Source organism: Monodon monoceros, unplaced genomic scaffold (assembly GCF_005190385.1).
Source record: "Monodon monoceros isolate NGI ecotype Baffin Bay Population unplaced genomic scaffold, NGI_Narwhal_1 Super_Scaffold_10, whole genome shotgun sequence".
NCBI lineage: Eukaryota > Metazoa > Chordata > Mammalia > Artiodactyla > Monodontidae > Monodon > Monodon monoceros.
In genome coordinates this window covers 52,766,640-52,794,636 of record NW_021703766.1, presented here as the reverse complement: position 1 = coordinate 52,794,636, position 27,997 = coordinate 52,766,640, and the positions used below count along the sequence as shown (strand labels likewise).

The 27,997-nt window shown below is 52.8% G+C and overlaps 2 protein-coding genes across 5 annotated transcripts in view; one reads left to right on the top strand and one right to left on the bottom strand.

Annotated features, from left to right (window-relative positions):
- The first annotated feature begins 5,815 nt into the window (after positions 1-5,815).
- Positions 5,816-15,369, top strand: HAS1 (hyaluronan synthase 1). The gene is made up of 5 exons (XM_029239347.1): positions 5,816-5,876; positions 9,075-9,779; positions 11,230-11,455; positions 12,063-12,195; positions 14,356-15,369. The coding sequence occupies exons 1-5, from the start codon at positions 5,868-5,870 to the stop codon at positions 15,029-15,031; spliced, it is 1,749 nt and encodes a 582-aa protein (XP_029095180.1). The 5' UTR covers positions 5,816-5,867; the 3' UTR covers positions 15,032-15,369.
- A 2,876-nt stretch (positions 15,370-18,245) lies between these two features.
- Positions 18,246-27,997, bottom strand: part of SPACA6 (sperm acrosome associated 6) — a 10,349-nt gene continuing 597 nt past the window's right edge. The window contains exons 2-9 of one of the 4 annotated variants that reach the window (XM_029239389.1): positions 27,677-27,945; positions 21,469-21,537; positions 20,727-20,750; positions 20,284-20,361; positions 20,044-20,153; positions 19,459-19,615; positions 19,163-19,367; positions 18,246-18,847 (exon numbers count right to left, since the gene is read on the bottom strand). In XM_029239389.1, coding sequence (XP_029095222.1) covers positions 18,814-18,847; positions 19,163-19,367; positions 19,459-19,615; positions 20,044-20,153; positions 20,284-20,361; positions 20,727-20,750; positions 21,469-21,537; positions 27,677-27,945 — 946 coding nt within the window. In that variant the 3' untranslated portion in view covers positions 18,246-18,813. Of the gene's footprint in view, positions 18,848-19,162; positions 19,374-19,458; positions 19,616-20,043; positions 20,154-20,283; positions 20,362-20,726; positions 20,751-21,468; positions 21,538-27,676; positions 27,946-27,997 lie in introns of all 4 variants that reach the window. The other 3 variants (XM_029239382.1, XM_029239403.1, XM_029239396.1) reach the window with 3 other exon arrangements.

The window sequence follows — 27,997 nt, the reverse complement described above, 5'->3', positions numbered from 1 at the left end:
AAGCTGGAATCCTAACCATTAGGTCACCAGGGAACCCTGGGGGGCATATGTTTAAGTCATTTGCGGGGTCCTGAGCTCACTGAGTCAGAATATATGGGAGTGGGACCCAGAAATCTCTATTTTTAGCAAATGCACACAGCTGATTCGGATGCACTGGTGCCCCCAGACCCTTTCGCAGGAGGCTTGGATAGGTGATAAGAGCAGATGGTGGAGGGGGTTTCTGGCTGTGTGCCCTTGGGCACCTTCCCTCAATGGGTCTGGTCCCCAGGTCAGAGCTGAGGTCGAAGGTCAAGGATCCCCCTGTTGCCGCCTGAGTCAGTCATACAGACCCTCAGCTGCTGCTGGTTCAGGAACAGCTAAAACTCACCTCAAATTCCAGTGTGCTGGGCAGACCCTCTCGCTTAACCTGAAGGGCTACCCTGTGAGGGACAACTTGAGATGTTCCCATTTTACAGATGAGGAAACAGAGGCTCAGGGGAATCAATAACACACAAGTAACCGGCTCCTACCTGGGGGACCCAGCCCATCCCTCCGTCCCCCCATCATCCTCTCCTCCATCTTCTGACTCAGACTGTTGTGTTTCTCCCACAAGAGGCTATTCAGGCCCTGGTCTGTTGTGGAGGCGGACCCAGGACTCAACGTGGACAACGGGAACTTTGGGAAGGGAGCCGGGGGTAGGGGTACGGAGTGAAAGCCATATATGCAAGAGTAACATGGGCCTCGAAAATTTTTCTGTCAGAGCTCTGAAGGTGATGGACCCGAGGGTCCAGGGCCCAGGCATCTTCTACAACACACAGGGGTACAGGTGCCCAGCCCCTCCCCCCTCAGACCCAGGGGTCCAGCTCCCAGCCTCCTCTTTCCCCAGTGACCTACTTACCTGGCTCTGCTGACTCCATGCTGTATCACTCTGGCCAGGAAACAGCTCTTCCCAGGCCTCAGTTTCCCTCTTTGGAAAATGAGACTCCTCTCTTGCTTCCCTGGCAGAAGATAGAGCTGCTGAAAAGGAAGTCCTTCTCTGGCTCTTTCTGTCTCTGTTCCCCTCTGGGGAGAAGGGTAGGAGCAGAGAGGAAGCGGGGTGGCGGTGTCTTCAGCTGGAGGGATGCGGTCACAGCCAGACAGGGCTGTCCCTCTCCTCCTGGCCTTGAAGGTCCCCCAGCTTCTTCCCAGAGGCAGGCGGCTGTGCAGTCATCACCTCCCTCCCTCCCACCCAGGATTTCGGCAGAACATGGGTGTTTGGGAGGAGTGGCCCTGTGTAGCCAGCTGCAGCCTGTGCAGGGCTCTGCCAAGAGTGCTGGGACACGAGCCCTGGGATTCCTGGAAGCCCGGAGGCAATCTGCTTCCAGATTTGGGATCTTTGCTCTTCCTGGGAAGCCTTACCTAGGCTCCCACGTCCCTGGGAACTCCCCACCCTATCCCTCTCAGCTGCTGGGTAGTCGGTGGGGGAGGGCGGTAGAATCCCAGCTCTGGTCTTTCTCCCTCCCCCCTCTTCCCATCCTCCCCTCTCTCTCCCTCCCCCTTCCTCCTTCTTTCCCTCCTTCCCTCCCCTCCTCCCTTTTTCCTCCTCTTCTTCCTCTTTCCTGTCTCCATCGACCATTCTGACTCTCCATCCCAATCTCACTCATTCATTCACCACGTATCTATTGAGCACCTACTGTGTACCAGGCACGGGTCCAGACCCCAAGGAAACAGAGTCACCAACAGCACAGGCAAAGGCTGCTGCCTGTGTGGAGCTTGCATTCTAACAAGGGAGACACATATTATACAAAGAGAATCAACGGGCAAGTATACTTTATGTAGGAAGGTGACAAATGTTGTGGGGAAAAAACAATTAGAGGGTAGAGAGGGTCAGGAGTCCCAGGGTGGGGCCGGTTTCCATATTAAGCAGGGTGGTCAGGTAAGCCAGCCTCCCTCTTTCCTCCCCCCCTCCCTCCCATCTTCCCTCCTCCCCTTCCCCCCTCCCCCTTCTCCCTCCTCCCTCCCCCTCCCCCCTCCCTTCTCCCCACCTCCTCCCCCTCTTCCTTTCTCCTCTGACTCTCAGTGTCTAGATTCTCCCAAAGCACTTCCCTCCCCCTCAGGACACCTTGCAGAGAAATCATACCCCTGGACTCAGGCATTTAACAGAACACAGACTTCTTCAAGTTGCTTCCCTAGAATCCTCACCCTCCCTAGCTCCAAAAGGAGGCAAAGGTAGTCAGAAGTAGCTCAGACGAAAGGCTCAGTGGGTCTGCCCCCCACATCTGCTGCCCACCTCCCTGTCTCCTCCATCCTCAGGGTTTCCTCTCCAGCCTTTTTTCTCCCTCACTCTGCGGGTCCCCGAGCACTCCGCCGGTCCCACCGCTGCTGCCTGCATCCAAGCTCACACTCTGCTCTCTTTCTCCCAAAGAAGACCCTGGTATGAACCTGACACCCACACACCCTGGCCAAAAGCTCCTAGTCTCTCCACTCTGTGTGTCCCTCACAGGCACCCAGAGCTGACCCTGTCTCTCCCCTGCTCCCAGACCTCCCATGGCTCCCCAGCACCCAGGACAAAGTCCCAGCCGCTGAATCTGGCATTCAAAACCTGCGTGGGGTGGACCCTGCTATGCACCCACCCCTGTGCGTCACCCTTTCAGCCTCCACAACATCAACTCCCAGGTACTTTCCGGACTGTCTAGGATATTCCTTGTCTTGGATGCCCTTCATGTTCCACCTTTCAACCCCCAGCCCCACCCCCACCGTCCTTACCCTGACTAACTTCTCAACATTCAGGGTTCACCTCCTCCAGGATATCACCTTCTCCAGGAAGCCCTCCCTGACTCTCCTGCTGGGTTCATGCGTCCTTGTCCTCGAACTGGTCTGTGATCCTCTGTTTACACAGCTGTCTCCTCCACCAGACTGGCATCTCCTCAAGGGCAGGGCCTGGGTCTGAGTAATTTCTGTGTGCCCAGCATCGCCCAGCTGAGAGCTTGGCCCACGAGGGGCACAGGAGATGTCCCTATAGGGAACAAATGTTCCTTCCCTTGCCTTTTCTCCATTTCGGCCTTATTATCTCCCCACTTTCGCTCTTTGGTACTGTGTTCTGTAAACCACAGCCTGAGGTTTTGCGATGTTGATGGAAGTCTTGGGAGGGCCACTGTGGACCCAGGGTAGGGACCTGAGATCAGCCACCATTGGAGTGGAGGATTCTGGGAGAGATGGCTGTTAGTGAGGGGAGCAGGAGGTGGTCCCGCCGCTACCAGTCCCTGCCTCCTGTGGGAGTGCCCACTTGGTATGTCCTTGACTTTCAGCTCTTGTCGTGGCTGCTTCCAGCCTTGGTCATCTCTCCCTGCAAGGAATTCTGGGAGAATGGACTTCTGGGTCTGAGGGAGGAGAGGTTAGGTTTTTGAACTCCTGGTCTGAGGGGGGAGGGTCTGGGGGCCTGGATCCTGGGTCTGAGGGAGGAGGGGCTGGGGGCCTGGACCCTGGGTCTGAGGGAGGAGGGGAAGGGGTCTGGACCCCTGGGTCTGAGGGAGGAGGGGATGGGGGTCTGGATCCTGGGTCTGAAGGGGGAGGGGCTGGGGGCCTGGATCCTGGGTCTGAGGGGGGAGGGGCTGGGGGCCTGGGTCTTGGGTCTGAGGGAGGAGGGGCTGGGGGCCTGGACCCCTGGGTCTGAGGGAGGAAAGGCTGGGGGCTTGGACTCCTGGATCCTGGTGGAAGAAACTATTGGGGTTTAAAGTCCTGGTTCCTCCTCCCTCATCCACACTCCGGTTTTGGAAACATTTGGTTTTATACAGCTGCTCCACCCGGGCAGGGCGGGGTGGGGGACTGGGCAGCCAACTGCCCGGCTTCTGAGTGGAGCTCGGGCTGCCACCACCCCCCCATCCTGGGTTAGAGGAATCACCCTCCCCTCCTACTCTGGGCTGGGCTCCCACTGGAGGACCCATCATCCTGACATAGCCAGACACCAGGCGGTGGCCTAGTCTCCCGGCAACGGCGTCAGAGACTCAGAAATGGCCGGCCCTGCCCTGGCGAGGTGGGCGGGGTGCCCCTGACTGGGGCCCTGAACTAGCCTTCTTCTCCCTGACAGCCAGGTTCAGGCAGAGACCCAACCTGGTGTGGGCGCAGCACACCCTGCCTGTCCTGGGAAACCCAGGGAGTGAGGACTTGGCATCTTGCAGGGGAAAAGCTCCAGAACAGGCTGGAAGAGATAAAGCAGCAGGGAGACATGAGGACTTAGAGACAGAAAAACAGAGAGAAACAGTATGAGAGGGAGAGAGAGTCAGAGAGAGAGAAACACACACTGAGATAGAGCATCAGAGATACACTGAGATGCAGAGAGATGGAGGTAGGAGAGAGATTGAGAGAGAGAGAGACAGACAGGTGCAGAGAAAGGAGAATCAGGCAGCCACTGAGAGATCAGGGAGAAACAGAGAAACAGAACATGGGAGACAGGGAAAAATAAAAAGCTAAGGATACAGATAGAAACAGAAAGAAGGAGATAGAAGTATACAAAGAGAGACACAGGCAGAGAAACACAGAGGAAGGAAGAGAGAAAAGAGAGAAAAAGGATGAAAAAGTCAGAGAGAGAAAGAAAGAGGGACACAGAACAAGAAAGTGAGGAGATGGAGAGTCAGAAGTTTAGAGACAGACACAAACCCAGAAGGAAGCAGGTAGAAATGGAAGCCAAGGAGAGAGACTGGAACACAGAAAGAAAGAACCAGACAGGGAGATGGACAGAGAAACGAAGCCAGGGAGACAGAGACAAAATGATAGACTCAGAGAAAGACAGAGACAAAGAGAGAGGAGATGGTCAGGTACAGAAATACATAATCAGAGTCACAGACACAGGGAGAGAGACAGACGTCATCAGTTCATACTAAGAGGAGCAGAGAGAAAAAACTAGATACAGAGATTTTTTTTTCTTTAAATCATGAAAAAAAGGGCATGGAAACAATGACATTTATCACTGAGTCTTCTAGTCCTGAGGAGCTGGGGACTCGGACACCCCAGCACCCCTGTCTCTTTGGTCTCTGAGCAAGGCCACTTCTTTTGCTCTGACTCAGTTTCCCAGGCTCCCTGGGGGCAGCTGACCAACAACTCTGAGTTTACCCTGGAGGCTCTGAGGAGACAAATCCCAATGTCCCAGACCCTGGCACCTATGCACGCGCTTGTGCCACGGGCGCGCGCACACACACACACAAGCACACGCACGTGGGCCCGAATCAATTAGGCACTGAACGTTCAGACGTTCACTCACAGCTCCAGTTCCAGACAGAAGGCCTCCCAGGCCAGCGCACACACAGTCACACCCGCAAGCACTCACGTGTATGCATTTGATTGCATCTGCCAGTGGCCGCCACCAGTCCCCGGGGAACCCAATCCCAGACGGATTCTGAGGATCCGACGGGAGGGGCAGTGTGTGCAGAGACTGAGGTGGAGGAGAAGGGGGGAGGCGAGGAGGTCTGGGAGAGGGGGAAAGAGACAGCCACGCGGGAGAGAGGAGGAAAGAGAGGTCGTGAGAGTAAGAGGGAGGTGGGGAGAAAGAAAGTGATGGAGAGAAATCCAGAAGTGGAGGGAGAGACGAGAGCAGAGAGAGGAGAAGAAATCGAGGGGAGAGACGGGGAAAGGAGGGGGTGCGATGGGGGGGCTCAGCGGGAGAGAGAAGGGCGGCGAGGATGGGGGCGCTGGGAAGGGAGGCCTGGCGCGGCGCGGGTGGCAGCGGGAAGCGGGTGGGGCTGCCTGACTCTCCGCCGTGACCTCAGGGCCCCTGGCCCAGCTCAGCCCTGACGTCAGCCCCTCCTCCCGCCCCCGCCCGCGCTTCTCTTCAAATCACCCCCCAGCTCTCGGGCAGCAGAGAGACTCGGGGAGCAGCCATCAGGAGAGGAGAGAGGCCCGCCGGACCCACAGCGATGAGACAGGTGTGTGTGTGAGTGCGTGTGTGTGTGACTGCGGCTGTGCGGGGAACCGCCAGTGCTGGGGAGCTCGCGTGTGCTCCTGTGCCGGACAGCGACCCTGTGAGTGTGTGCCATCCCGCCTGTACGCGTGTCAGATGTGGCCTGACGGTGTCGACCTGGCTATGAATCCGTGCACGTCTGTGTACCCAGGAAAGGGAGAGGAGAGCTGTCTTTGCTTGACACGGGGCTCTGGGTTTTACTTTCAGGTGTTCAGTAAACATGAAGTTGAGCCAAATGAAGTCGCCAATCTCCGGTCTCTTTTGACTGGTGAAAATAGCAATTTCATATGGTTCAGTCTCAACGGTTACTATTTTTTTCTGAAATTTGCATCTGCCCCATCGCTCCAGACCCACAGGTGGGTGTCTGTGTGTTGGTTGCCGCCTGGGCATCTCTTCCTGGTGTTTTTCCTTCCTGCTGAAGGGCGTGTGTCCTGGAGTTCACCTGTGTGGCTGTCAGTGGTGGTGGAGGGGGGCTGATGTCGGTTAGTTTCAGGATCACTAAATTCTAAGGGCAGGTGTCTGGAGTCATCTTTCAGAACATGAGTGTTTTCCTATGGGGGCACGCTCTGTGTGTCTCTCATCATGTGTGAGTATACGTGTGGAGTTGTGCGTCCATAGCCGACACGTGTTATCATGACTGTTGTCGGGTTTAGAACCCTCCAGGTACCCAGCCATCTCGCTGATCCCCAGCATGAATTGGGCCACCCCCAGAAACTCAGGCAGAGACAGAGAAGGAGGATTCCAGAAGAAATAATACTTGCTAATACTGACCGGTTACTAGAACCAGGCTAAAAGCTGTACCTTAGCTCCGCCCTAGAGAGAAACATAATATAAGCCACATACATAATTTAAAATTTTCTAGTAACCACACTAAAAAGAGAAAAAGAAACGGGTGCAATTAATTTTAATAATAACATTTTCTTTAACCCAAGCTATCAGGAGTCGGCAAACTTTTTCAGTACCAGGCCAGACAGTCAATATTTGGGGTTTTGAGGGCCATACCATTGAGTATTGTAACTACTCCACTTTGGCATAGTGAGAAATCAAGCTGTGTACAATATGTAATCAGACGAGCGTGGTGTGCCAATAATACGGTGTAAGGACGCTGACATTTGAATTTCATATAATTCTCTTTATTTCTTTATTTTTATTGAAGTATAGTTGATTGACAATGTCCTCTTAGTTTCAGGTGTACAGCAGTGTAATTCAGTTATATATATGTATATTTTTTTACAGATTCTTTTCCCATATAAGTTATTACAAAATATTGGGTATACTTCCCTGTGCTATACAGTAGGTCCTTGTTGTTTATTTTACACATAATAGTGTGTATATTCATAAAATCTTCGTGTGCCACAAAGTATTTTTCTTCTTTTCACTTTTTTCAACCTTCTAAAAACATAAAAACTAATCTTAGCTTGCGGGGCCGTAGTGAAAAAGGAGGCCATAGTATGCCGACCCTCACTATATATCAAAAATATTATCATTTCAGTATGTAATCAACGCAAAAATATGAACGGGATACTTTACTTTCTTTTTTTCCCCACGTTCAGGCTTCATAATCCAGATGTGTGGCCCATCTCATGAAGATGCTATATTTTCACTGGAGATACTTGAACTGTATTTTTAGATTTTGTAAAATTTAGTTGAAAAAGAAGCTTCACAGACCCTACTTGTTCCAAACAGGCATAAAAGCTTTCCAATAACTGAATTAAGGATCATTATCTAAATTTAAACACTTAAATCGAATAAAATTAAAAATTCAGTTCCTCAGTGGTACGGGTTACATTTCAAGCGTCCTGTAGCCACATGTGGCTGGTGGGTCCCTTATTGGACAGCGCAGCTCTATAGCTTAGTGATTCATTTAACTCACCATAAGCCCAAGAGATGGGAACTGGTGACAGAGGAGGCGGTTTAGCATAGAGGACGGTGGAGCCTAGTGACCTTGGACGAGAGAATACACCTCCTGGTGCCTCAGTTTCCTTACTTGTAACAGGAGGGGGTAACAGTAGCTACCTCCCATGGAGCAGTGCTTGGCACATGGAAGGGGCTAAACCCCCATTTTACAGATGAGAAAACAGAGGCACCTCCTCCCCTTTGATTCTGAGCTGTACCAGCCACATGTACTGGACACCTGGCCCTGCCAGCCACTCCTCCTGGCTAATCAATCCTCAGTTTTGCCATCTGTATGGTGGCAGCAGGAAACACTATCTGTGCCCCGGGGCGCTCCTGAGGAGTAAAGCCAGTATATAAGGTTGTGGTTTAGTGATTGGATTCTTAGGGTTCAAATCTTGGCTTCTCTGACAGACTTGTGGTTGCCAAGGGGGAGGAGGGAAGGATTGGGAGTTTGGGATTAGCAGATGCAAACTATTCTATATAGAATGGATAAACAACAAGGTCTTCCTGTATAGCACAGGGAACTATATTCAATATCCTGTGATAAATTATAATGGAAAAGCATATGAAAAAGAATATATACGTTTAACTGAATCACTGCTGTACAGCAGAAATTAACACAACACTGTAAGTCAACTATACTGCAATAACAATTTTTTAAAATGCAACAAACAAAAAACTTGGCTTCTCTGCTTTCCAGGCAGACCTTGGGCAGGTTGCTGCATCTCTGTGTGACTCAGTTGCCTCATCTGTAAAATGGGGATGGTAATCATAGTACCTACCTTATAGGGCTGTTGCGAGGACTCAAATAAGTTAGTTCCTATAAAAGGTTTAGAGCACTGCCTGGCGCATATCACATTGCATTCTCTTCTTTTAGATGTATATTAGTATTACTAGTATTATCTTAACACTGAGAAACCTTTATGAGATGAACCATTATTTTCTGTGCCACTAAGAAGGAGGCGGGAAACCTTTGTTAATTAAACTGTGACACTCCACTGAGTGTAATCTTCGTGGATTTAAAAGCTGTTAAAAATGTGAAAAAAATGTATTAGAATCAATAGAAGCAGGCATTCAGCCTCGATAACTGTTTGCCACATTTATTTTCGTTAATGAAAATAACTTTGCAGTACCCAGGGGATTTTCTTTACGAAAAGGGTATGTTATCACTGGCCTGGAAACAAAACCCAGGGAGGGGGTTCTTTCCCCTTGGAGGCATTTCAGGACCCTCTTCCCCTTCCTATCCCCTCTCTCCGCTCCCTGGCAGGACGTGCCCAAGCCCAGCCCTGCAGCCCGCCACTGCTCCGGCCTGGCCCGGAGGGTGCTGACCATCGCCTTCGCGCTGCTCATCCTGGGCCTCATGACCTGGGCTTACGCCGCCGGCGTGCCGCTGGCCTCGGATCGCTACGGCCTCCTGGCCTTCGGCCTCTACGGGGCCTTCCTCTCGGTGCACCTGGTGGCGCAGAGCCTCTTCGCGTACCTGGAGCACCGGCGGGTGGCGGCGGCGGCGCGGCGGGCGGCGGCGCGGGGCCCTCCGGACGCTGCCACGGCGCGCAGCGTGGCGCTGACCATCTCCGCATACCAGGAGGACCCCGCGTACCTGCGCCAGTGCCTGGTGTCCGCGCGCGCCCTCGTGTACCCGCGTGCGCGGCTGCGCATCCTCATGGTGGTGGACGGCAACCGCGCCGAGGACCTCTACATGGTCGACATGTTCCGCGAGGTCTTCGCCGACGAGGACCCCGCCACCTACGTGTGGGACAGCAACTACCACCAGCCGTGGGAACCTGCGGCGGCGGGCGCGGCGGGCGAGGGCGCCTACCGGGAGGTGGAGGCCGAGGATCCCGGGCGGCTGGCGGTGGAGGCGCTGGTGAGGACGCGCAGGTGCGTGTGCGTGGCGCAGCGCTGGGGCGGCAAGCGCGAGGTCATGTACACCGCCTTCAAGGCGCTCGGCGACTCGGTGGACTACGTGCAGGTGAGTGGAAGGCACCCGAGGCACTCGGGTGGAAGGCACGCACCGCATCCGTGGCCCTAACACCCCGAATCCCACTTCCCTCGGATCCTTCATTCAATCTAGAGATTAGAATGAACCTCTTCTTTCCTTCCTTTATTCATTCACCCATTCAGTGGAGAGATTCTTTCCTTCCCTCAATCATTCATACGCCCATTTATCCACCTATCCAATAGGGAGATCACCGATTTATTTTATTCATTCATTTATCCATTCAACGAAGAGATTTCTTCCTTCTTTCTCTCGTGTCTTCATTCATTTATCCATTTGATGCAGAGACTTTCCTTAACTCACTCATTCACTCATCCATCCATTTATCCATCCATTCAACATAAAGATTCATTCATCCATTCTATATAGAATGTCTCCCTCCCTCTTCCCTTTCCTTCTTTCATTGTAGTCCTTTTTTTTCTTCACTCATTCATTCATCTAATCAGCCAATATAGAGATCATTCATTCCTTTATTTATTCACTCATTCAATGCAGAGATTCCATCTTTTCTTCATCTAATGTAGAAATTCTTTCTTTTACTCATTCATTCATGCATCCATCTGTCCACCCAATATGGCAATCATTCATTCATATATTCATTCACTTATCCATTAAATGTAGAGATTGGTTCATTCTGTTTCTTCCCTTCTTCATTCATTCAGTGTTGAGATTCTCTTGTTCATTTACCCATCCATTTACCTATCTATTCAATATAGAGATTTATTTGTTCATTTTGTCGTTCATTCATCCATTCAATGTAGTGGTTCATTCATTAACGCACTGCCTTATTTTTTTTTAATTGCTGCATAATAAATTTCCACACAGGTGGCAGCTTGAAACAAAACACATTTATTATCTCAGAGTTTCCATGGGTTAGGGGTCTGGGCAAAGCTTAACTGGATCCTCTGTTCATGGTATCATCAGGCTGCAGTCATGACGTCAGCTGGAGTTGGGTTTTATCTAGTGCTCAGGGACCTCTTCCAAGCTCATGTGTTTGTTGGCAGAATTTGTTTCTTTGCCATCATAGAACTCATGGCAGCTTGCCTCATCAAGACCAGGAAGAGAAGGACTTCCCTGGTGGCGCAGTGGTTAAGAATCTGCCTGACAATGGAGGGGACACGGGTTCGTGCCCCGGTCCGGGAAGATCCCACATGCCGCGGAGCGGCTGGGCCCGTGAGCCGTGCCTGCTGAGCCTGCGTGTCCGGAGCCTGTGCTCCGCAACGGGAGAGGCCACGACAGCGAGAGGCCCGCGTACCGCAAAAAAAAAAAAAAAAAAAAAAGAAAGAAAGTGACTAAAAAATTCAAAGTTGTGTTCAGATTGGCTGCGGAGTGTCCCAGCTGCTCCCCTTCCCTTGGTGCCCTCCCCTCAATTACCAACCCCATGCAGGGATCTCGGCTGACCCTGGTCCCTTCCACCTGACAGGTCTGTGACTCAGACACGAGGCTGGACCCTGTGGCACTGCTGGAGCTGGTGCAGGTGCTAGACGAGGACCCCGGGGTAGGGGCTGTTGGGGGCGACGTGCGGATCCTTAACCCTCTGGACTCCTGGGTCAGCTTCCTAAGCAGCCTGCGGTACTGGGTGGCCTTCAACGTGGAGCGGGCTTGTCAGAGCTACTTCCACTGCGTGTCCTGCATCAGTGGTCCCCTAGGTGAGCAGGCGTAGGGCTTGGGAGGGCCATGGATGGGGCAGAGGGGGAAGGGAGAAGGGGAGCCAGAATGGATTGAAGATGTGATTGAGATTGGGGACAAAGATGGGGCTGGGGCAGGAACTGGGGATAGGGATAAGATTGGAAGTTGGAGGTGGGGATGGCTTTTGGTGTTGGGAATGGGCTGGAGAAAGGCTGTGGTTGGGGATTGGGATTGGGGCAGGGGGAGGGTTTGGGGAAGGAGAAGAGATGGGTTTGGAGTCAAGGACAGTGTTGGTGCCAGGTTTAGGGTTGGAGATGGGTTTTTGGGTGAGGATGGGTAGCAGATGGGGCTGAGAATGGGTGTGAGATTGGGGATGGGTTTGCAGTCAAAGTGGGTGTGGGTCAGCAACAGGACTGGAGCAAGTTTGGGATGGGTGTGGGGGTGAGGAAGGATTTGAGGTTGAGAACAGGACTGGGGCTGGAGTTGTCACTGGAGACAGGTTGAGAATGGGATTAAGATGGTTAAGGATGGGGTTGGGATTGGAGACGAGTTGGTTTGGAGCTAGGGCTGGGGATGGTGTTGGCAACAGTAGAGGCTGATGCTCCTGTACTCCCCTTCCCCACCCAGGCCTATATAGGAACAACCTCCTCCAGCAGTTCCTTGAGGCCTGGTACAACCAGAAGTTCCTGGGCACCCACTGCACCTTTGGGGATGACCGTCACCTCACCAACCGCATGCTTAGCATGGGCTATGCCACCAAGTAAGCCGAGGGGACAGGGTGTTTGGGTGTGTGCAGAGGCCAATGAGTATCCACACGTGTGTGTGCGTGTGCTGGAAACTCTCCAAACCTAAAGTAAATTTCAAGTGAGCTTTTAGGGGAGAGGAAAAGAAGCCATATGGAGCACAAGTGGCATTTGTGTTGAATCAGGGAGCAACACCCAGTGAGACATTAGGGGAGAGTGGAAGATACCATAGGGGCATTTGCATTGAACCATGTGACCAAGTGGACTCTTCTAAGTAGGGCAAGGTGAGGGTAGGAATTCCACCTAGAAGGTACAACTTCAGATGTGGCAAGATGGCTCTACCACAGAGAGCACCCCAATCTGTGGGGAGAGAAAGAGATCAATGGAGTGGGATCTCACTAGTGAGAGAGGGAGTGAGAAGATTCAAGTGGGAGAGGAGGGGAGTGCCTCAACTCTAGTAAGTGCTTCAGGAAGAAGAGACGTGATTCAATGAGGCTCAGTGGGTGTATGGGCTAGACCAGTGAAGTTCAGGGGAAAGGGATTTCTATGAAGTTCGACTCAGTGACAGCACCAGAGACAACTCGGGGTATACCAAGGGAACCCAGGCATTCATTCACTTGACAAATATTCTTTAAGTGCTGCCGATGTTTTCAGCTCTGGGGATGCAGCAGCAAACAAAAGAGATGCAAATTCATGCTTACATTGATTGGGGAGACAGACAATAAATAAAATATGTAAGTAGAACATATAGTGTATTAGATAACGATCACGTGAAGGTGACACATAAAGCCAGGAAGTTTCCAGATAGGGAGTGAAATGTTAAATTAGGGTAAGATAAGGATGGGCGGGAAATAGTGCAGAAAGGGAGAGTGTCAGGAGAGGACAGAGAGTCCACGGGGGTGGGGCTGGAGGTGTCCACGCATGAAAGGCTTGTGCGCCACAGTAAGAACTGTGAACTAAGATGAGGGAGCCACGAGGAGGGGGTTTGAGCAGAGGGGTGGCATGTTGCTCTAACAGGATCCCTCCAGCTGTTCTGAGTACAGACTGCAGGGAGGAAGAGGATTAGCAGGGAGGCCACTGAGGATGCCAAGTGACACAGGGGAAGGAGACTGGACACTGTCAAACAGTGCCCGCGGGGATAGACTAGTTTGACCCCTCCTAACAAACTGACTGCTGGAGGCCACCTAAGGTGATGCTCCGTACAAGCGATTCTAGCTTTGCGTGGGCTGGGCTGGAAACCGGGGAGGGATTGATTAGTAATGTCTGGCAGAGCCACTGGAAGGGAGCTTAATGGTTCCATGGAGAAGCTCTAACGCATGGGTTACCCTAGGTAGGAACCATGCCTGGCTTGTTCCTCACCATGGTGCCTGCCAAGAATAGTATTCGTAATAGATTAGTGATAGCATTAGTAATGCCACAGTGATAATAGTAATGCCAATAGTTAGATTAGTCATAACAAAAATAGTAGTAGTCGTTATCATCTACTGAGCAAGTACTATATACTGGTCCCAAGCACTTAGCGTTTAGTCCTCATCTATTAGGTAGGAACCATTATTGACCCCATTTTACACAGGAGAATGAGACAGGCTGGGACCTGAGACCTGGGGCCCTTTACTGCAGTGCTTGCGCCTAAACAAACCTCTCCTCCAGCAACAAAATACAAAGAAACTATAAGAGACTAAAAATAACTGCACACGTATGCAGTTGGGCCAAATTATGAACAACAAGATACAAAAAGGCCCAAACTCAACCGCCACTTCTGAGGTGTGGGGAGCAAAAGCAAGGTCCTGCGCATGCGCACGATCCCTGCCCACGGCACCACCAAGGCGCTGGGCAGACCACCTAAGCTACCCCCTCCAGCCCACCCACAGATCCGCCCCGACCCTCACCCCGTGGAAGGGACCAGCTCGTCCCCGTGTCCCCTCCCCCTTCCCCCAGCGAGCCAGGGAACCTGTTACTTGCAGCAGGAGTCCCAGTAAAGCCTTACTGAATTTCTCCTCTGGCCTTTTATCAATTTCTACTGATTAAAGAGTCCAAGGACGCAGGTGGGCATCAAGAACCCCGAGGCCCACAGAGGTCGAGAAAACTTGCCCCATGGCCATTTCTGGCTCCCGCTCTCTGTCCGGGGGCCCCAAGGAGAGCCGCGCTGACGGCCCTGCCTCCTCCCACCCGTCCAGGTACACCTCGCGGTCCCGCTGCTACTCGGAGACGCCCTCATCCTTCCTGCGCTGGCTGAGCCAGCAGACGCGCTGGTCCAAGTCGTACTTCCGCGAGTGGCTGTACAACGCGCTCTGGTGGCACCGGCACCACGCGTGGATGACCTACGAGGCGGTGGTCTCGGGCCTCTTCCCCTTCTTCGTGGCGGCCACGGTGCTCCGGCTCTTCTACGCGGGCCGCCCGTGGGCGCTGCTCTGGGTGCTGCTGTGCGTGCAGGGCGTGGCGCTGGCCAAGGCGGCCTTCGCGGCCTGGCTGCGGGGCTGCCTGCGGATGCTCCTGCTCTCGCTCTACGCGCCCCTCTACATGGGCGGCCTCCTGCCCGCCAAGTTCCTGGCGCTGGCGACCATGAACCAGAGCGGCTGGGGCACGTCAGGCCGCCGCCAGCTGGCCGCCAACTACGTCCCGGTGCTGCCGCTGGCCCTCTGGGCGCTGCTGCTGCTCGGGGGGCTGGTCCGCAGCGTGGTGCGCGAGGCCCGGGCCGACTGGAGCGGCCCCTCCCGCGCGGCCGAGGCCCGCCACCTGGCCGCGGGGGCCGGCGCCTACGTGGGCTACTGGGCCATCATGCTGACCTTCTACTGGGTGCGGGTGCGGAGGCTCTGCCGGAGGCGAGCGGGGGGCTACCGCGTCCAGGTGTGAGTCCAGGTGCGCGGGGCGCCCGCTCAGGGGGGTCCGGGGGCGGCCAGAGGAGACCTACCAGGGTCCCCGGAACCACGAACTTGCCGGGTGACCCTCTGGGCCTCAGTTGCCCTCCTCTGTGAAGTGAGGGGCTCGACCCAAGACTCTTCAGCCTGGACTCTTTGGGGGCTGGCAACTCTGGGTCTCTTGGGAGGGGTATTTATTGAACAGGGTGTGGGTTTTTAGGGGCGGGGGGAAGGGGCCCCCACATGCTGTCCTGGGGCCCCCGATTTCTCCCTGTTCTTATTTAACCTCCATTTGTACTGTGTGATTAGGATATAATAATTTTATTTATTTTCTTCCGAGCCTACCTCCTCCGTTCGTCTTCTTTTTCTTTATTTTTTTTTTGAGAATTAAGGGGGCTGAATGGTTGAGAACTGGGAATTCGTGGCTCCATCTGGGGTGCCAGCTGTTTGAAACTAGACAGGATACCCTCCTTCCTCGGAGCCTGGACTCCCTCTTTGGAACATAGTGATAGGAGTCCCATGGATCAGGGTTGTTTTGAGGGTGGAATTTCTCAACTCTTCATTCAGATACTTACAGAGCACCTACTATGTACCCGACACTATCATCTCATTTCATTCATTCTTTGATTCAATCGGCCACAAAAACATTTATCAATTTCCTATTGAATTCCACACACTTTGCCAGGTTTGCAAATACAGAAGCAATTAAGAGGCAGAATTTGCCTTCCAGGAGCTCCTAGTCAATTAAGCAAAGAGACTGTGATCCCTAGTTAAGGATACCCAGACACATGCCTCTATGACTTCTGTTGTCACAGAGGTGGGACGATTTAAATTACGAAAACTATTAAAGATTAGAAATTCAGTTCCTCAGTTGCACTGGCCACAATTCTGGTGCTTCATACTGGACAGGACAGGTCTAGAACGTTTCCATCAGGGCAGAGTTCTACTGGACATTGCTGCTGTCCTGACCATTGATCCTGACCCTTGTCTTTTCTTTCATATCCGACATGCTGATCCGTCAGCAGATCTCACTGGTTCTACCTACATGACAGATCTAGGACCACCGCTCTTCACCTTCACTGTCACTGCTTTGTCACTGAGCTGCATCTCTTCCCTGGATTAAAGTTGCTACCTCATGCCTGGACTACCACCTAACAGTGACCTCTGCTTCCACCCTTGCCCCCTACGGTCCGTTAGCCATGCAGGAGCTATGTCAATCAAATCAAATCATGACATTCCTTGGCTCAAAAACCGCCATGATCTCATACGGAGGAAAATCAAGAGCTTAGGGTGGCCAAGGTCCTGCATGAACTGGTCCCCTGTGTTCTCTCTGACCTCACTGCATACTCATTTCCTAAAGCCCTGCTCCCAGTGGATTGAACTCCTGGCTATTCTTCCACACACCAGACACACCCCTGCCTCAGGGCTTTTGCTCCTGCTGTTTCTTTTGCCTGGAGCGCTCTTAACACATATATCCACATAGGTCATACCTCATCCCCTTCAAGTCTTTATTCTAGGGGCACCTTCTTGGGTGGGGCCTTATCCAAAGATCCTATTGCTACCCTCCTCCCCCTAACATCCCCTATCTGTTTCCCTGCTTTATTTTCTCCATCACATATATTATCATATGCCTTGGTGCACATTTTTACATAATTTTCTTGTCTATTTTTTGACCATCGATGAGAATCTAAACTCCATGAGGGTGCAGATTTTTGTCTGTTCTGATTTCTTCATTGCTGTGTCTACAGTGCCTTGAAAATGCCTGGCACATAGTAAACGCTCAGTAAATATTTGCTGATTGAATGAATCAGTGAAGGGGAACACATCGGTGAATAAGAATATAAAGGAGCTTACCTTTTAAGTGGGGAAGACACAAAACCAAATTAAAAAATAAGTTTACATTAGGTCTGAACACGTATAATGCACAAGCTAAAATAGGGGGATGTTGGGAACTCCCTGGTGATCCAGTGGTTAGGGCTCAGTGCTTTCATTGTTGAGGGCCCGGGTTCGATCTCTGGTCAGGAACCAAGATCCACCAAACCTCATGGCACAGTCAAAAAAAAAATAAATAAATAAAAAATAAAATAAAATAGGGGGATGTCATGTGGGAGGAGGGGAGTCGTCAGAGGTGACATTTGAGCTGGGACCTGTGCAATGAGAGGGAGGTGGCTTTGTGAGGTTCAGAGTAAAGTCATTTCAAGTAGGAAGAACAGCATGTGCAAAGGCCCAGGGACAGGACTGAACTTTGCATGTTCAAGGGACAAAAAAAAGAAGGCCAGTGGGGCTAGAGAGTAAAGAGGGGGAGGAGAGGGAGGTGGAGTCAGGCACATAAACACAGTGTCCGCCCACACAGCCTTGTCCTGGAGATTAAATGGGTCAATGCATGTAAAGGCCATTCAGGGGAAATCATAACTGAGTTAACTAGACAAAAAAGGGAACATTATTCTAGGCAGAAACTAGTATGTACCCAGGTCCTGGAGAGAATGAGAAGAATCATGATGAATACAACGAATGAGCAAAGGCCAGAGGAACTGCAAGATAGAAAGATCAAGGGGGAAGAGTGGGGTGGGACAAAGTTAACCAGAACCTTGGGGGCCTTTGGAGGCCTTCGCAAGGAACTGGATTTTGTTCCAATGGCAATGGGGAGCCACTGAAGGGTTCTGAGCAGAGGAGTGACCTGATCTGACAAACTTCAAAATATCACTCTAGAGATTGGGATTGACATATACACACTACTATATATAAAATAGATAACTAATAAGGACCTACTGTATAGCACAGGGAACTCTACTCAATACTCTGTTAATGACCTGTATGGGAAAAGAATCTAAAAAGGAGTAGATATATGTATATGTATAACTGATTCACTTTGCTGTACAGTAGGAACACAGTATTGTAAATCAACTACAGTCTAATAAAAATTTAAAAAAATAAAAGCTTAGGGCTTCCCTGGTGGCGCAGTGGTTGAGAGTCCACCTGCCGATGCAGGGGACACGGGTTCGTGTCCCGGTCCGGGAAGATCCCACATGCCGCGGAGCGGCTGGGCCCGTGAGCCATGGCCGCTGAGCCTGTGCGTCCGGAGCATGTGCTCCGCAACGGGAGAGGCCATAACAGTGAGAGGCCCGCGTACCGCAAAAATAAATAAATAAATAAATAAATAAAACCTTAGCCAAAGTAGCAAAAAAAAAAAAAAAAAAATCACTCTGGCTGCTTTGTGGAGAATGCACTGCACTGGCACAAGGCTGAGCAGAGCCAGGGAGGCCAGTGGGGACTGGCTGCTGCAGTGATCCACACAAGAGACGGTGGCGGACCACAGAGAGAGAGCATCTCCATGAGATATTTAGGAATTGAAAAGGCTGAGATTTGGAACTAGATTGGAAGTGGAGGAGGAATTAAACGCAACTTCGGTTTCTGGTTGAGCAGCTGGGTGGATGATGGTGCCCTTTATGACAGCAAGAAAGTCTGGGGGGAAGAACAGGCTTTCAGGGCGATATCAAGGACTCTTTAAGGGTGACTGCTGCAGGCGGAAATGTCCAGGATGCTGCCAGAAATCCGGGGAGGGGTCTGGGCTTGCACCTAAAGCCTCATTACAGGACGTGCACTGCGACAGCTGCGCCTATTACCGTCGTTATGGGGGCATGGGCACCTGGGGATCTTTGGGGTGTGCCACTCTTCCTCCTAAGTTAGTAGTGACCACCTTCGAAGATGAAAGAATCTAGAGAGCTGAAATAGATTCTTTATTTTAGGGATGGAAATAGGATAAAAAAGATACCTTTGTTAGTCGCCGCTGCAGTACCATCGAAAGAACATCCTGGGGAAAAAAGGAGATGTTCGTGTGTGTGTGTGTGTGTGTGTGTGTGTGTGTGAGAGGCTGGGGACCAGAAATCTGGGTCCTGGAGCCTAGGTCCCAAAGGTGGGTGATAGGGCTTGGACTCTTAGATCTGAGAAAATAGGGGTTGGGGGTTATGACTCCTGGTCTGAGGAAGGACGGGGTGGGGGCCTGGACTCCTAAGAGGGTCTGGCGACTCAGACTTCTGGATCTGAGGGAGGAGGGGCTGGGGACCCAGACTCTTGGGTCTGGGAACGGAGAGCCAGATGCTGGGATTCTGGGGTCCCAGGGACTCACCACGCCAGCACGGTCGCACTGGCTGAGGCTAAGCCCACAGCGGCCGCGAGTAGGCACTGATTGCCCGGCGTTAGAGCCTCGGGCCTGGCCAGCAGCTCGCCCAGGCTGGGCGTCCAGGGTTCGACCATCTCCCCCTCCCGTGGCGTCCAGCGCAACACTTCCCGAAAAGAGACCTGGAGCTCAGTCTCCCCGCGCGGTGGCGGACCTGTCACTGCGGGGACGCGCACGTCAGCCGGGCACGAGCCCCACCCCTCACGTAGCCCCGCCCCTGCCGCGCAGCTCCGCCCCGCTCGCACCGTTCAGAAAGAAGTAGAGCCGCGCCAGGGGGCGCTGGTCGTGTGTGATCACGCAAGAGAAGGTCCCGCGGTGCGTGGGCTGCACCGGCCGGATCCGTGCCAGGTATCCTCGGGCCCGCGGAATCTCTCGGAAGTAGGACAGGTCCTGAGTCCGGAGCTGCGGGACGCTTGGGCTGGAGCGGCGAGAGGAGGAGGGCCCCCAGCCCCGAGCCCAGAAGAGATTCTCTCCGCCCCGACTCGCCAAACCAAAACGTAAAGCCCCGCCCCCGAGCTAGACCACGACTTTCTGAGCCCTGGCCCCACCCTCAGCTCTTATTCGCCGATCTTTCACGCATAGGCCCGCCTCCTAAGTCTTGACTCCGCCTCTTGGGCCTAGTATTTGCTCTCCCGCCGAAAACTACGGATAACCCACCCCTGAGCTCTGGTTCTGCATTGTGAGCTTGCCCCTTACCCTTAAATGCCGAGACCCTCCCCTTGCACGAAGTTTGAATCTAGACCGAGTCCCACCCTCTGCATCCTGACTCCCCATCCTCTAGTAAAGCATAACCCGCCTCCTGTCTTCATGCTGGACCCTCCCCAACTCACACCTCCTCCTGCGAACTTCCAGGAATAGGTGATCTCTTCCTTAGGCAGCTGGAAGTTCACAGTGCAAAAGAACATAGCCTGATGACCCCGAGTCACCGTCAAGTCCTGAACTGAAGACAAGTCCTCATCACCGCCTCGGCCCGCCCACGTCCGGCCCCGCCCCCAGACCACGCCCCCTCCGCACTCAGCTCCCTCTTCCAGTTTTTCAGGTTTCTTGCCCTTCAAGGTCACGCCCCTCACCTGGGCAGTCTAACGGGAGGTCGCAGACCGTAGAGTAGCATCCTCGGCAGCGGAAACGCCGGGCGACCTCCTGGAGTCCTATGGGACGGGAGCGCTGGATCTGGGCGCCATCTGCCTCCCCTAGTCCGGGTCCCTTCGGCCACCTTAAGGTCTATTTAACCTTGGATTCTACCTGCCAGACAGAATCTGGGCCCCGCCTTCCCTGTGCTCATTGGCCAGCTCTCACCACGCTCCAGCCTCTAGGATCCCTATTGGTTTGCTTTGGTTTTCGGACCCGCCTTTTATGAGGTTTGTGAACAATACCTGGTTTACTTACTTTTCCCCGGGGCTCGTATTGGCCCCCTTCGGATCAGAGGCCCACCCGTCCTCTCCCATTTGTCCCAGGTTTCGACCCCTACCACCCCGCTTCCCCCGCAATTCTGAGCTCTGAATGATGTGCTTACCGCAGGGACGGATGCAGGCCTGGACTGCGGAGAGAAAGCAAGCGTTACTACCCTGGAAGTCGCGGCAGGTGCCCATCTGAAGTTCCCCTAGAGGAAACGTTTCTGGGCCGGATGCATTCCTCCAAGAGGACAGAGCCAGGCCTGACGCGGTCCACCTAGGGGGCGGGGCCAAGCCTGCAGCATTCCACCTGTAGGCGGGGCCAGGCCTGCAGCATTCCACTAAGAGGTCAGGCACAGGCCTGCTGCTAGCGTCTAAGACGGGGTGGGGGGAAAAGGGCGGCAGGCCTGCTGCTCTCACCAAGGAAGCAGGGCCAGTTCCGGTGTATTCCGTCAAACGGGGCGGGCTTAGATCCTGGGCGATGCTCGGAGGGGACAAAGTCTAACTAGGGGGCCCGGTTAGAGGTGTGGTCAGGCTGGAAGTAGCCCCTAAAGCGGCCCGGTTGGAAAGGAAACCTTTCAGAGTGCACAGGGCCAGACACAGAGATACAGGGAGAGGCCCGGGCTAATCTGGGACAGGACCGTCCTAAGAAGCGTCCCAGCTAGAGATAACCTTCCGTCGGAGGGGCGGGGCCGGACCCAGAGTGGTCCAAGCAGAGGAAGAGGCTGTGTCCCGAGTGACCCACCAAGGGAAGCTCGGCTCAGATATCGGGCCAGGGGTTTGCGCTGAAGGGAGCAGATGGGGGTCTCGGGAGTGGGGTTTTCTAATTGTCTGTGCCTGGGGGAAGGAGATGGTCTATTTTACCTTCTTTAAGCTGTAATATAACCTTCTGCATTTTCTCCGCGGCATGAGGAAAGGCAACCCGAAAGGACCCTGGAGGGTAGAGGGAGTCCTTGTAGTAAAGACTCTTCCCGAAGACTGGCCGAGCTTGACAGGACTCGCTGTCATCGTGCCTGTGCCCCTCCCCCAACCCCTCTCCACCCCCACCATGTCTCTGGTATATGCCACATCCTCCTACCCTGTCTACCCCAAAGGCTGACAAATCCCCAAATCTCCTTCCTTCTGCTGACTCTGGACTAACCTCTCTGATGGAACCCCTCAGCATCATCTGTGTTATCTTGTTGAGGGGAAAGGGGAGGATAAAGGTCACATTTCTTCCAAGGCCTACGAGGCTCTATGGTCTGGCTTACTCTCCCTCTCTACTCCATCCCTAATACCCACCTTTCATTTCCCCTAATATGAAAAGAACCATATTCTCTAGCACTTCAGGGCCTTTGCACGTGCCACCTTCAGTTTCCAGCACATCTCTACCCCTACTCCTACTCATCCTTCATGTCACACATTTTGCCACCTCCTTAGAGGTTTTCCCTGACAAGTATAATCTAATCCAGTCCCCTATTTTTGTCTCTAATAGTGCTGCATTCATTCCATTATAGCTCTCACCAGTTTGCAAATACATTTTTTTTTTTCCGGTACGCGGGCCTCTCACTGCTGTGGCCTCTCCCGTTGCGGAGCACAGGCTCCGGACGCGCAGGCCCAGCGGCCATGGCTCACGGACCCAGCCGCTCTGCGGCATGTGGGATCTTCCCGGACCGGGGCACGAACCCATGTCCCCTGCATCGGCAGGCGGACTCTCAACCACTGCGCCACCAGGGAAGCCCGCAAATACATATTTTATATATACATAGTGATCATTTAAGTCTGTCTCTTAGTGCTATGTCCTCAGAACCCAGGAGAGGGCCCTGAGTCTTAGAAATAAGTAGGTGTAGAATGAATTCCAGGATCCAACTGGAATGGAGACCACAGCTGGAGGCAGTGACCCCAATCCATCCTTTGGATGTGTTATATTTGGCCTGGAAAGTGTTTTTTAAAATGAACCAGTTGCCATCATATAAAATTTGGGAAAAGTCACATAAAATGTTTGGCATCCCTTTAAGAAACTTGGAAGAGCTGTAAGAGGGACTGTATTTCCATGAGGCAGCTGGAGCGTAGTAGCAGCCTCCCCCTTCAGACAGGGCACACACCCACTTTTACAGAGCTCCCAGCCTCTTCATTTCTATCCCTCTTTCACTCCTTTTTTTCCCTTTCTTTTCTTTCTCTTCTTTAATTTTTTTTTTTTTTGGCCATGCTACATGGCACCATGTGGGATCTTAGTTCCCCAACCAGGTATCGAACCTGTGCCCCCTGCAGTGGAAGCGTGGAGTCCTAACCACCAGGGAAGTCCCTCACTCTTTTTATGTTCTCTGTCCTTATGGATGTTTGAGTTTTGACCACTGAAATGGCCTCCAAGCTATAATGTTTTGGGGCTTTTTCAAAGTGGATGGGTGGAATGATTTACAGGTGGAGGTGGTTTTGGAAATCAAGAAACGTGGCAGGATCCTATGGGCTGAATTGTCTCCCTCCCAAATTCATATGTTGAAGTCCTAACCCCCAGTCCTTCAGAATGTAACTGTACTTGGAGATAGAGTCTTAAGGAGGTAATTAGGTTAAAATGAGGTCTTTAGGGTGGGCCTTAATCCAATATGACTGATGTCCTTAGAAGAATAGGAAATTTGGACACAGACACAGAGGGAAGCCAGTCATCTACAAGCCAAGGAGAGAGGCCTCAGAAGAAACCAACCCTGCTGACACTGACTCCTTGATTTTGGACTTCTAGCCTCCAAAATTGTGAAAAATAAATTTCTGTTATTTAAGCCACCCGGTCTGTGGTATTTTGTTACAGCAGCCCTAGCAAACAAATACACAGGGATTGCCAGTTGCTTCAAAATATCTATTTTCTCTTTAGTAACATAATACTGCATTTTAGCTGAGAAAGCACCCTTCCCGGCTTCAGCTAAAAGACTGCATTTCCCAACCTCCCTTGCAGCTAGTTGTGGTCATGTGACTTAGCTGTGATCATATGACCAACTTCTGCTCCTTGAGATTAAGTGCAAATGTCATGTGTGAGTTACAGAAAGCAGGCTTAAGAGAGAAATGGTGACATATTATTGACCCCTTCCCCTTCCTCCATCCTGTTGCCTGAAACTTAGATTTGATGGCTGGCGCTCTAGCAGTTATAAAGGACCATGAGGATAAGGGGGTATACCCTAAGATGGTAAGGCAGAAAGCTGGAAGGGGCTTGGGTTCCCAGGAAAATGGAGCTGCCATACTAGCCTTAAGTGCCTACCTCAAGACTTATTTTTTATGGGAGAAATAAACTTCTAGCTTACTTAAGCCATTGCAGGTTTCTCTGCAATTTAAAACCATACAAAACAGAAGGGAATTGAGAATATTGGCAAGAGACTGGCTGAAGTGATGATCATTGGGTAGAAGCTGGAGGGGGTGCTGAAGCCAGGAAGCAGGTTCAAAATGAGGGGTCAAGGACTTAGTGGTCTCTCCTTGGCCACAAGGCAGGCATGTGGTCTGGAGATGGCAGGATGGTCGGGAGGATGTGGTCCGAGTTGGGTGCTCAAATGAGAGGCCAGGATGTTGGAGGAGGCATCTAAGGAATATCTGTGGACCAAATCAAATGACTCACGGGGAAGGGATACACCAAGTCAGCCATGGGGCAGGGGAGAAGCATGGGAGTAAAGTAGGGATGGAGTGAAATAACCAGAGAGGCCAAGGGGCAGGGGCTATATCAACTGAACCACAAGGGGGCGCGGGTGGATGTTATAAAGTCTCCCCCAAAAGAGGTGCTTCATTAGGAACTTCAACTGTTTCTGATCATCTGGGTTTGAGTCCTGTCTCTTCCAATGATAAGCACACCTGTCGCACACCTGAGCTAGCCATCACACATCCTCCTGCCTATGTGACCTCGGCCAAGTATTTAACCTTCCTGATCCTCAGTTTCCTCGTTCATAAAACGGGGACAATATTGGTGTCTACCTCACAGGGTTGGCGGGGAGGATTTAATGTCATACAACATAAAAGCATTCCCCTTCCAAACTATGTGCCAGGTACCATTTAATGACCATGTGGGATAATGTCTCTAAGTGCTTGGAATGGTGCCTGGCACACCGTGTCATAGAAGGGTCAACTACTGGTATTACCATCCCCAAGTTTGAGATGGGGAAACCAAGGCACAGAGAGGTTAGGAAGGCAGCCCAAGGTCACATAGCTAGATATGAACCCAGGTGGTCCAACTCCAGAGCCTCCACATGCGACCACTACCTGTGGTACATACACTGCCCTCCTTGACACCATATTATCCATTCCATGGTTTATATACACTAACAGTGTCACCTGCCACCACCGGGAGCCACTCTGAGTCAGCATGTCCATCTCTCAGGTCCTCCATTTGGGAGAGACCCGGGAGTCATCCTCGATTCTCCCCATACCCCTCACCCCATATATGTCTGGTCCAGACATCTCCTGGGTCCATCCTCCCTGTCTAGCTGAGCCCCAACTTGCCCATCTGGAAAATGGGGCTATAAAACTCCACCTCATAGGGCTGATACAAGGATATCCTTTAGGAAGATAATTAACAAGTAACTCTGCCAGGACTTCACTGGTGGTCCAGTGGTTTAGACTCTGAGCTTCCACTGCAGGGGGCACGGGTTCGATCCCTGTTCAGGGAACTAAGATCCCGCATGCCACACTGCGTGGCCAGCAAAAAAATATATAAACGAAACACAGCATCTTCCATATAAGGGGCAGGTTGGTCTGGGCCCACCTGAACCACCGCATCTGGTCCGAGCCACCACTGACCTCACTGGTCTCTCTGCTTCTGCCCTTGACCCACGTGGCCTTAGTCAGACCCCCTCCTTCCTTAAAATCTTCCAATGGCTTCCCCATATCAAGAGCAAAAGCCGAAGAGACTGGCTAAAGTGATGGTCATTGAGTACAAGCTGGAAAGAGGAGCCACCTTGGCTAAAGTCAGACCAAGGGCCCACCATAGTGGTTCTCAAAGTGTGTCCCTAGAACAGCAGCAGCAGCTCCTGGGAACTTGTTAGCAATGTCCATTTCTGGGCCCCACCTCAGACCTACTGCTCAGAAACAGAGAGAGGGGCCCAGGAGTCTGCATTTTAATAAGCTCCCAGGAGAGTCTGACATACACTGTGGGCCTAGAGAACCACTGGCCCCAGGGCCTTTGCACTGGCTCTCCCCTCTGCCTGGAAGCTCTCTCCCCAGGTTATCTGCATGGCTCTCACTGTCCCCTCATTCCAGTCTTTGCTCAATTGGACCTTCTCATTTGCAACTCTCCTGATCACCCCAATGGCCACCCCGTTCTGTTCCCCTTCTGTTTTCCTCCACAGCACAGATCACCAACTGACATCAATGGCATTTCACTTGTTATGTTTAATAATCAACATAAGCAACCTGAGGGCAGGTGGCTTGCAGTTTTGGTCACAGCTGTGTCCCTGGTGGTGTTCCTGGCACATTCTATAAATATCTGTGGAGTAACAGCTTCTTCCAGCCTCCAATCTCCCTCCAGTCCGTCCTCCATGTGGCCCCAGAGGATCTTTCTACACGCAGAGCTGACCCTGCCCTTCCCCGGCTCACAGCCCTGCTCCTTCAGGACTGAGTGTCAAGTCTCCCTGACTCCCAGCTGAACCCTGGATGTCCCCCAGGCCCCTCGCAGTCATTACATCCTCGCCCAGCTGGCCATCTGCCCCCACCCCTGCTCTTCCTCCCAGGCTCCCGGTCTCAGGGATGACCCACTGCCCCCTCAGGCATGAAGGCAGACCACGGACACGGCCCCTAATCCTCCTCTTCCCCTTTTCCTGAATAGCTCATCAGATCCAAGCCCCATCCCTCCTGCCCTTGACTCTCTCTACCCGATTCCCTCTTCTCCACCTTCACAATCCCCACCCCAGCTCTGGCTTCCTTCACAGCAGCCTCCACCCAGGCCTCCCAGCCTCCACTCTCTCCCCTGCTCCAGTCGGTCCCACACACAGCCCTCGCCAGGGTCTTCTACACTCAGAGCTGGACTTGTTTCTGCTCTTTTCAAAACCTTGTGTGACAAGTTGGCCTAAACCGGGGAGAACAGGCATCTCCTGGAATCTTCCTCCCTCCTCCCCAGTCAGCTCTGAGTTCCTCAGCTCTCCCTTTGGGGGTGGGGGATCCGCAGCTGAAGTCTTCTCCATGCTGGACCCCCCGGGCGCCCCCTGGATAGATGGGAACCTCCTCATGTTTAGGGATCTTTGTCAAAGAAGCTCCGTGGTAAGAGCAGGAAGCGAAAGAAGTAACAGCTAAGATGTAGAAATAAGTGCAGAGCCCCCAGACCACTGACGTGGCCAGTTTATGCTGCAAAGCAGTGAGCGCTCCCACCCCCAGTCTCCAGCACACTGCGGGCATGGGGGTGGGGGGGGTCCTGTGTCACGTGACCACGGTGGCCTGCTGCGATCACTGCTCATGCTGCCCCTCGGCCGCAAGGGTCGCCCCAGCCCTGAGGTCCCTCCCCACCGGCACATGCATGTGTTTCTCTGGAGTGTGTGTCTCACCCACCCCAAGGCTGTCACATGTGCCTGTCTCCCTTCACAGCTGTCACCTGAATCATCCTCTCTCTCCCTGTTCCTACCTGTCTTCCGGCCCCCTAATAGCCTCACATGTCAAAAATGTGGAATTACTTTGTTAACTGTAGGGAACATGTGTGTTTTATCCTAGAGGAAGATCTCTTCCCTGAAGTCTGTCTCACTGGGGGAGCCCTGCCTCTCACTGAGCTCTGAGGCCACCCTGGGAGGCAAGGAGATTGTCCCATCTCTCAGATGGGTAAGTTGAGGCCCAGGGGGGGCGGGGGGGCCGTGATGCATCCAGAATCTCATAGCCAGGAAGAGGGCAAGCCACACAGTGAGGTCAGAACGCACATCTCCCTGATCCCAGCTGGCTTGAGACTCTAAGTTACTTCTGCACTGTCTCCACCAGCCCCTGCCCATCTCCTCTCCCCGACAAGGCTGCCCAGCTCCCTCAGCTTCCAAGCGTCACCTCCTCCGAGATCACTGTCAAGTTCTGGGCTTTCCCCGCACAAACATCCATCTCCTGGGGGCTCCAAGCCCACATCTCCCACCGCTGCCGGCCCCGCCCCACTCACCCTGGGCAGCGGCCACCTCCTGCAGGGAGTGGGTCATCTGGGTGAAGGCGTCGTGCAGGTGGCTCCTTTCATCGTAGTCTGGGGGTCGGAGGCAGGAGCTGGGGCAAAGCGGTTCCCCCAACACCACATCCCCAAAGTGGACCTTCCTCTGCCTCTCTCTGAGTCTCTGGCCCCCGCAAAGCCTCTGTCCTCCCGTCTCTGAGCCTCTGGCCCCTGCAAAGTCTCTGTCCTCCCGTCTCTGAGTCTCTGGCCCCCGCAAAGTCTCTGTCCTCCCGTCTCTGGCCCCCGCAAAGCCTCTGTCCTCCCGTCTCTGAGTCTCTG

Excerpts from the sequence above, each read along its gene's own strand:
- HAS1 (XM_029239347.1), top strand. Across the intron at positions 11,456-12,062 it reads CTGCATCAGTGGTCCCCTAG|GCCTATATAGGAACAACCTC; the intron begins GTGAGCAGGCGT and ends TTCCCCACCCAG. Across the intron at positions 12,196-14,355 it reads AGCATGGGCTATGCCACCAA|GTACACCTCGCGGTCCCGCT; the intron begins GTAAGCCGAGGG and ends CCACCCGTCCAG.